General features: G+C 42.7%; 1 protein-coding gene across 1 annotated transcript; it reads left to right on the forward strand.

Moving 5' to 3' along the window:
* Positions 1-2,218: 2,218 nt before the first annotated feature.
* LOC138979769 (glutathione S-transferase A-like) lies at positions 2,219-9,582 on the forward strand. The gene is made up of 6 exons (XM_070352507.1): positions 2,219-2,498; positions 3,695-3,760; positions 4,373-4,453; positions 5,547-5,624; positions 7,118-7,186; positions 7,549-9,582. The coding sequence occupies exons 1-6, from the start codon at positions 2,331-2,333 to the stop codon at positions 7,768-7,770; spliced, it is 684 nt and encodes a 227-aa protein (XP_070208608.1). The 5' UTR covers positions 2,219-2,330; the 3' UTR covers positions 7,771-9,582.
* The last annotated feature ends 408 nt before the right edge of the window (positions 9,583-9,990 follow it).

Raw genomic sequence — 9,990 nt, forward strand, 5'->3', positions numbered from 1 at the left:
GGTAGCCGGCTTCGCCGGGATGAAATACTTAGAGCCGTACGCCGGCTTTGCCGGGTCCGAACAATGGACCCGCCAAGCTTAGGTCCCTCCCAGATTCGTGGAATGGGAACAGCACGAAAATGATTCAGTGGCCATAATGCCATTCCTGACCATATCGAGTCCCATCCTTGTCGACGAATGTAACCGTGTTAATCACCTTTGGAGGCGAACTCCACTCAAACAGGATTGAGCAAATTTAGAGCTTATCTCTAAGCCCTTTTGATCTGTTATGGCTTCTCAAAGGAAGGCCAGTACATACAAATACACAAAAGCCGCCAGACCACATCACAAACAGAACTGAACAATCCACAGGTGTTGCCCACATAGAGAGAGAGAGACACACACACACACAAACACAGAGAAGCCGTATATATAGAGAGATAGATGACAGTGTATTTTTCGCGTAGCTATAAATTGATTCGACCTTTGCACTTTTACAGTGAGGATAATTTACGGGTCCAATTTACGTTCTGGACACTGCGGTGACCTTCTAAAAATAGTAACAGAACGCCGGGAATATCCGAAGATGCCCCACTCATACTATAGTGCACCATACGAAGGAAGGGAGGTAAACGCTGAAAACCTGGAGAAGATAAGGAAGAGTTACTTATAATGGTGAAATGAACACAAAAACCAAAATCGGTTCAGCGCTGCGCGCTGAGAGCACGTGTTGAAATATCTCATCGATGATATTGTGTCCGGGGTGTAGCTGAATACGGTGTCCAAATTTGAAAAAGATCCACCGAGAACTTTGGCGTTGTGATGTGGTGTAGCGGCTTTGGTGTGTCGGTATGGGGGCCCGGGTAGCTGAGGTGGAACCAAAATCGGTTCAGCGCTGCGCGCTGAGAGCACGTGTTGAAATATCGACCAGGTTGTGTCCTGTCCCGCGTCTACCTGAATAAGCCCACCAAATTTGAAGCAGATCCATCGAGAACTTTGGCCGTGCATCGCGAACTCACAGACAGACACACGGACACACAGACAGACACAAGTCGTATATATATATAGAAGCTGTCCCGGGGCGGATCAGTTGCTTTGTAAGGGGGGGTGCACTTTGAATCAAAAGTGAATGTGATGGGCGCGAAGCGCCCAAATTTGCTAGGGGGTCCGGGGGCGTGCCCCCCCGGAAAATTTGTTGGCCCAAAGAAGCAAAATGGTGCCATCTGGTGCCATTTGAACTTAGAAATGGTCATAGAATCAGCTTTCCATTTTTTTCGGGGGGGGGGGGGGGGGCACGCGCCCCTGCTGTCGAACTCACGGGATGAAACTGAACGCACTGTATTGTTTTCACCAAGACAGTACAGCTTCGTCAATCCCCGCGTGAAGGAAATCGCTCACCTCCCACGTGCAAGAAACTGAAGTGATATTGACACGCCAGATTTTTGAGACTGCGCATCTCGATACTGGTAGTCTCGAGACTTTTGTCTCGATACTCATTCTCGATACTACTGGGCCTTTAGGCGCACCAGGGTGCATTTCATCCTCGAGATCAGAATTTAACCAATCGTTTTGTAGACACTCGATACTGAACTAGGGCGGCATAGCAACCATCCTCGATAACACGGATTGGTTCATTTCCATAATCGATACTCGCAGTATCAGTCGAGATCAGACCAATGAAATGAAGGAGTAGTCGAGGCTGCGCATCTCGATACTACCACTGAGTATCGAGTGTGCCAGCATCGAGGGTCGATCTCGAGAACGTGGGCCTTTTGGCGTTCCATATCATGTGTCAGTCTTTTTGATTAGTGTTGGACATGTTAATTTTGTAAACGTTAGTCAACCGGCTCTAGTCTATTTCTTCTTGTTAAATTATTGAGTTACCCTCGATGGGCGAGGGCCGGATGAAAAAAGCATTTTTGCATTGCTTATTTTGTCACCCTCGAAAAATAAAGTTTAATTCAATTCAATCCAATTCAATTATCTCTTTCAGGCTCCCTCTCTTCTCTCTTTTCTCTATCTCTCTCACTCACTCTCTGTTATCCTCAGAAAATAAAGAAATAAAGATTACCCTCCTCGCTCTCTCTCTCTCTCTCTCTCTCTCTCTCTCTCTCTCTCTCTCTCTCCCCCCCCCCCCCCCCCCCCCTCTTTCTCTCTCTCAACTCGAACGGGGCTCCAACATTTCACGGGCGAGAAACTATAAAACGCCAGCAAAAAACCCGACTGTCAAGGTCTCACGAGGTCAAGGCTGAACCCGCACAACACAAACCGCCTCGCACACTCACTCACGCATCAGCTTCACTCGGAATCGGTCAGCTAGCGTTCGGTCACCAAAAAACAATCTGACAGATATGGCGTCCAACATGGTCTTGTACTGGGGCTCAGGCAGCGTGCCTTGCTGGCGTCCAATGCTGGTTTTGGAGGAGAAGAAACTCCAGGGTTACGGAAGCAAGCTGATAAGTTTCAGCAAGAAAGAACATAAGACGGAAGAAGTGCTGAAGCTGAATCCGCGAGGACAGGTGAGTGGGGGGAAAATTGCAATGTCATTCGTGTTCATTGTAGCACTTGCATGAGGACCGGTTCGAGGTGCCCAGGTGAGATTGTGTGTCGTCTGCTCGAACAAGTTTTGTTGAACTGTTTTTTCAAATGCATCTCACTTGCAATAGCTTCCTGGAATTTGAGGCACTAATTCTTGGTCATTACCATTACTAATACTCTGTCCTTGATGTTAAATATTCTGACAGAAACGAGGGGACTTAAAAACAAGTCGCGTAAGGCGAAATTACTACATTTAGTCAAGCTGTGGAACTCACAGAATGAAACTGAACGCACTGCATTTTTTCACAATGACCGTAGTCCGCCGCTCGTGCAAAAGGCAGTGAAATGAACGAGCCTGTTTAGTGCTGCATAGCACGCTTTTCTCAAGTCATTAATTTTTAAGCCTCCAAGCTGAAATGCAATACCAAAGTCCGGCCTTCGTCGAAGATTGCTTGGCCAAAATTTCAATCAATTTGATTGAAAAATGAGGGTGTGACAGTGCTGCCTCAACTTTTACAAAAAGCCGGATATGACGTCATCAAAAGACATTTATCCAAAAAATGAAAAAAACGTCTGGGGATATCATACCCAGGAACTCATGTAAAATTTCATAAAGATCGGTCCAATAGTTTACTCTGAATCACTCTATACACACGCACAGACACACGTACACACACACACACATACACCACGACCCTCGTCTCAATTCCCCCTCTATGTTAAAACATTTAGTCAAAACTTGACTAAATGTAAAAAGACATGCGCAGTGCATGAGTCTTGCTGCGCAGAAGAGTGGTGGATAAGGGAAGTATTTTCTGCAGTTGAAAGGAGATTGTGGGCGTCATATCAGTCTAGGTCACAGGATAAGCTCGATCGATCAGTAGTTTGTGTGTCAACCTGCAGTAGAGCTGCATACTGTTTTCAGATAAACCTTGAGACACACGGCAGGCACACACACACACACACACATGCACGCACGCACGCACGCACACACTCACATACTTCTAAAATGGGGGGAAGCAAAGGGAAGGGGGGGGGGGGGTGCCCCTTTTGAATAAAAGGAAGTGTAGAAGTAATGGTAGAATGTTAAGAGAAGGTAGGTTTATAAATATGTTTGTGGATGATTAAATGGAAAATACTTTCTAAATTGTGCATGGTTGAATCTTTTTTTCTTCAGGTGCCAACATTCAAAGATGGTGATGTTGTTGTCAACGAGTCAGCAGCTATCTGTGACTACTTAGAGGTAAGACTAGACTTGAGATTTATGTTTTCACAACAATTATTTGGAATAAAACAGGCTCTATTTAGCTGCTTTGAGGTGGCCGTTCACATTGTCTACATAGAGAGAAATTCAAGTTTAACGCCCTTACGGCAAAGCCTTTAGGGGCATGTTCCTGGGTTTTACCCCGACTCAAGATGAAATACACAGGGGTGTGTGTGTTTAGGTGGTATCAGCTATCTGCATTTATGGCAGAATGACTGAGGTCTTTTACGTGCCACTGTGGTGACACGTGGCTGGGACATGAATACTGGGTCTGCACATAAAGTTGACCCGTGTTAGTCCCAGCCCGGATTCCAACCAGCGACCCTTGGATAATAAATCCAGTACTCCACCTGAGCTACCAAGGCCTCCTTGCATGCATCGCATGTGACGTACAGTCTTAGAACTAAAGATGTTGGGAGTTTTTCCTTAACTGTGACTTTTCAGTTCTTGATATTGCAAAACAGCTATATTGGATGCTTTTGCAAATCAGATCAAATCACATTTACGTGTATCCTTGTTTTAAGTCTGCATGTGTTCTTGTTTTTCCTTTTTCTTTTTTTTAATTCATTTATGTATTTATGTTTGTTTCAGTACAAGTTTGCTGACCAGGGGACAAGCCTGTTGCCCAAAGACGCTGCCCAGCGTGGCATGGTGCTGCAGCGCATGCATGAAGTACGTACACAATTAAACCTTTGTTTATTAAATAATGCACATGCTTCTCTTGCAGGAAGCATTTCATGCTAGTCTAGCAACTTTTCATCAGGGGTCCTGAAAACCTCACATTCTTTACACCGCCGTATATACAGTGGTGTATAGGTTTCACTCGTTTGTCCAGACTAGACTTAGAATAAATCTCTGGTACTGATGGGTCGATTTGGCTGAAATGTGGTGTGTAGCCAGGAATTGGGGTACCCACGGTGCTTGCCAAACTTTTAGATTCCTACCTGTAGTAAAAGAGGAGATGCTTTACACAGCCAGTGAGGGGATGAATCGGGCGATTAATTAATTGTGTGTGTGTGTGTGAGGTGCAGAAGGAGAGTGTGTGTGTGTGTGTGTGTGATTGTGTGTGTGTGTGTGAGAGAGAGTGTGTGTTTTTGTGTTGATTAGTGTGTTTACATCATTTTCTCAAATGTTCTAAGAGGCTGAGGCATGGGCATACTTTCACGCATTTTTTACAATTTCATGATCTGATACCTGAGAAAGCACCCTCTATAGGGGGTAGGTCTCTCATCAGAGGGGTCTCTCATCAGAGGGGTCTCACATCAGAGGGGTCTCACATCAGAGGGGTCTCACATCAGAGGGGTCTCATCAGAGGGGTCTCTCATCAGAGGGGTCTCTCATCAGAGGGGTCTCACATCAGAGGGGTCTCACATCAGAGGGGTCTCATCAGAGGGGTCTCATCAGAGGGGTCTCATCAGAGGGGTCTCATCAGAGGGGTCTCATCAGAGGGGTCTCACATCAGAGGGGTCTCACATCAAAGGGGTCTCACATCAGAGGGGTCTCACATCAGAGGGGTCTCACATCAGAGGGGTCTCTCAGAGGGGTCTCTCATCAGAGGGGTCTCTCATCAGAGGGGTCTCACATCAGAGGGGTCTCACATCAAAGGGGTCTCACATCAGAGGGGTCTCACATCAGAGGGGTCTCACATCAGAGGGGTCTCACATCAGAGGGGTCTCTCATCAGAGGGGTCTCATCAGAGGGGTCTCACATCAGAGGGGTCTCGCATGCCAGGTTCCACTGCAGTGTCATTGTGCTCTGTCCACAGGCGCAGAACCTGAACAAAGGACTGATCGAGAACGTGGTCCATTACATCTTCAGAACAAAGCCCGAGGATGTCAACCAGGTAAAAGTTGGTGGTGACGTTTTGTGTGTCAACAGCTCAACCCTTAATTTGCTTTTCAGGCCTGAATCAAAAAACAAGAGGAGTATGTTATTGGAACGTTATATTTATAACAAAACAGAGTTAGAATCACTGATCTCGGCGGCCTTTCAAGTAGACTGATAGACAAACACTTATAATGGAGTAAAAAGTTTCTGTCAAATTGTCCTGTAGCTCGCTCGGAAGACACCAAGTCTTGAGATTTTTTTTTTAATGTCGGGCCTGAAAAATCTTAAGTCTTCAAAGTCAAAGAGAAGGAGTTGGACAGTAGAAGTTTTTTAATAGTTGATGTAAAAATAACTGAAAAGAATGTTCCTGAAAGTTAGAAGGGGAAAAGTCTTAAAATGGGGGTTCCACTGTACATGTAGTTATCACTTGTACAATGTTGAAGATATAGTGTCTGTTATTTTTCGCTACAATGGCTGGAGAATTTCTTGCTTCATAAAAAAAACAAGGCCAAAGAAAGTAAACAGTAAAACTGTCAAATTTCATGACTGAGAAGTAAAGGCAGCAGGTTGAACTTTTGCTAATAGAACTGTCGATTTAGTGTCAGGGAGTATCACGAGATCAGAAAGAAAGCAGTGTGTGAGTTCAAACAACTTTGATTGAAAAACCTAACAGGGGCTCACATCTATGAGAGGTGGCGTATAGGACATTTGTCCTGAACAAAAATAAATCAATAGTGTTTTTTTCGCAACAAAACGTAAATTTAATTAAACTGGACTAGTTTCTTGTCACAAAGGTAACAGTGCTAAGAAATAAAATAATTTTCTTGGCAAAAAGGTAAGAGAACAAATCAAAGGGAGGGGGTAGCGTCTTTCTTCGGCGCCGAACTGATTTTCACTTTTTAGAGCAACGGTTTCATCTGGCTCTGGCTGCTCCGAGGCTGGAGGGAGGGAGCTCAGTTTCAGTGGTTCTAGCCGCTGGTGAGGGCAGAGATTTGAAGTACAAACGCTTCTGGCCTTTTTCTGGCACCAATTTTCGTTTCGGCGACATGTTGCTCTTTCGGAAGAAAAAACCGAAGGGAGGCAACTGTCAACCGGCTTGGAGCATTCAGAGTTGCGACACTTGGAAAGTTTCCCCAAGTTTTGTCTGCTTGGAGAGACGCATTGCTTTGCAAAACATCGATAAAATAGCAAATCAAACTACTGTAAATTGAAAAGTACTGTCTATGTCCAGATCAAATGAAAGCATAATCGGACAATGATCACTTTGTGACAAAAACAATGTCCTCTTGCATGAAAAAATGTAGAGGACATTTGGAAAAATTATCCGTCCGACGTTGATGTAAACCCCTGGTACAAACACATGTGCTTTGTTTTATGGGGCGCTTGACCGAAGCGACTTCAGGCTGTGCTGTTATTAGCTGTTCACCATTGTAATATAAAGTTTAATTTGATTTGTCTTCAGTTACGGGCTGGTGTACTTACTTGTCCTTTCGCTATTTTGTTTTCAAGGAGCACTTGAACGAGAAGAAGAAAGAAGCCAGAGAGGAGTTGAAGCGATGGGAGGAGTACATGCAGAAGGTGAGCACATGAAATGTTTGTACATTTGCAATGGATACAGTCCCCCAACACCCCACCCCACACCAATTAAACCTCCTCCCCCCCCCCCCCCCCCGTTACCACCTCCCCAACAGTCCAGGTGCCCCCCCCCCCCCCCACCAAAAAAAAACCACCCCACCCCACTCAATGAAAATGTGTGATTTTCCATATGTTTCAAAGCCTCAGCTGAAAGGTTTTTGTCCTTTAAAATGACCACTATAAGTACAGAGGGACCTTTTAGGGTTTTTGTTGTTGAGAGAATTGTTTGCATGCAATCTGTTTGTCGCTCACCTTAATTGCAGTCAACAGAAAAATACATGGAACAATTATTTGCGAATTTTCAGCAAGGAAGCGGAACCTACGTTGTCGGTAAGGAATTCAGCATGGCCGACGTTTTCGTCTTTCCCCTTCTCGCGTTCGCAGTCCGTGGCAAGCTGAACCTTGACCCCTTCCCGGGGCTCAAAGAGTACTACCAGCGCCTGGAGAAACGACCCTCCGTCAAGGCCACCTGGCCGCCCCACTGGAGCGAGGAGCCAGCAGGCAAAGATTTCTTCACTGGCGTCTAAACAGCTGAGATGAAAACAAAGAGAAAAGAATCCGTGTTTGTTGAACAGGCATTCTTTGCTCTGTGACTAATAATGTTACTTAATATAGATCTGTGCAGGCTTTTACAGTAAACAAAAACATCCATCTGTTTACTTGGACTTTTGTGATAAACAGGTGCATTCTTCAAATTGAGGTCGAGAGCATATTTATACTTGGACTTTTGTAATAACGGAGAGCATCTTTCAAGTCGAGAGCATCGATTCGTTCACTTGGACTTTCTTGATAATAAAGAGCATCCTTGAAATTGAGAGCATCTATTCACTTGTACTCTTGTGATAACTAAGAGCATCTTTCAAATTGAAAACATTTTAAAAATGAACAAACTAGCTGTTTCCTGAGCAGAGTTTGAATTTTCTTTTTAATTGATTTTACATTTTGACACAGGTGTCAATTATTAATTGAAATCAACAACAAATTTCCACCCTGCGCACAAAGTAGCCAGGCCGTTAAATGTTAGTATGGGTTCAAGTGGAAGGCTGCTCTTATCCCATGTAAAGGCCTGGTCAGATCTGGTGAGGCTGACAGTATTTGTTACAAGAGAAGTTTGGTGCCTTTAATGAAAGCAGAGTGCCATGCAGGAGGTGTTATAAGTCTTTTCTTGCAGTAATTGATGCAAGTTTATTTCTGTTTGATTATTTTTTGTAAGCAGCTTTTTTTTTTTTAAGCAAACTGTTTAATTGGTTGTCTTTGATTTCTGACATACACTGTTTGTTTAGCAAATAACTGTTTGTTTGTGTTAAATGTCTAATGTCATCTTTATCTTTTTCCCCAAACTTCAAACACTTTAAGAAGAAAACTTACTGATTATTTCAGTATTATTTTCAAAGGTGTACATTTTTCATTGTGAAGATCACTCCTAACAAAGTATAATGCAGTTCTACTTTGCTGTTAGTGAAATTTGCTCAGCTGTCTGCATTTAAAGTTTCATTCCATTTTTGATGCACATTGGAAATACTTTACATTGCCTTTTGGAAACGTATTTTTCATACAGATTTTCATACATTTATTTATGAATTTGCTGTTTGTTCTTTGTGCTTTGACTGACATATTTATGTTGATCTGCTTTGTTGGAGTGTTTGGTAGGAGAATGACAATCGAGAGTTTGATATTACAAATTAATCAGTTATACAAAGGGCCACATGATTTTCATTGTTTGATGGCTTTTTTTCTAGGAAAAAATTATATCTGCAGAGAAATATTCAAACAAAACTCATCATTCAGAAGTTTCAGAATGTATAAACCAAAGATGTCTTTTGTGGAACATTTATTCATTCAACAAGACCATACAATAATATTTGGCAATCCAGTTATGGTGGTTGTTATATCAAGGTAAAAAGTATGATTTTGGATTTAACACCCCAAAAGTTTTCTTGCCTTGTTATTTTTTAATTTTTTAATTCAAGTTACTTTTGTAAGTTTGAGACTCTAGATAATCTGTCGGGTGTATTCATCAGATTTATCAAACAGCTGAGAATTTAGAAATTTACTAAAGAATTAAAACACTTTTCGTTTGCTGTCAGTGTCATTGGGGCCAGCTTCATGTTTGCACTTTCAATGTGATTTACTTTTCTTTGTTATATCTGGTGTCATTGGTCATTTATTTCCATTATAATTCACAAATCATGTTTTCAGATTGTTTTTCACATGATGTTGTTAGACTGGTTGTATTGTTGGCAAAATGGTGATCATAAAGATATTTTTGCATTTGTTGTGCTGTTGTAGATGTACTTTGTGCAATCTTGATGAAGACACAATGAAGGCTTACTAAATAAGCAGTGTTCTCCTTATTTGTGTGTGTGTGTCAGAATGCAAATGCGTGTGTGTGTGTGTGTGTGTATGTTTTCAAGGAGAAAAGAACAGCTAGTAGTCACGATTTCTGTTTGAATCATTCCTTCTGTGGCATAACGAAAGAAAATGATTAATATCATGAAATTAAACTGCTGCCATCACTTCAGCATTAAATCGTACTAACAATACTGGCTTACCTATCATTCAAACAACAACCTTCATTTCTTTTCTCTCCTTTTTTCCTTACTTTCTTGTGCTTTCTTGCTGCTTGTTTGGCTACTTGATGATACCTATACCTCCTTCCTTACGTACCGGTGCATGGGTACTTGCCTACAATAACTTACTTTTTTCCTTCTTTCCTTCCTTCCATCCTTCCTTCCATCCTTCTTTCC

This window comes from Littorina saxatilis, linkage group LG11 (genome assembly GCF_037325665.1).
Source record: "Littorina saxatilis isolate snail1 linkage group LG11, US_GU_Lsax_2.0, whole genome shotgun sequence".
In the NCBI taxonomy this organism is placed as follows: Eukaryota; Metazoa; Mollusca; class Gastropoda; order Littorinimorpha; family Littorinidae; genus Littorina; species Littorina saxatilis.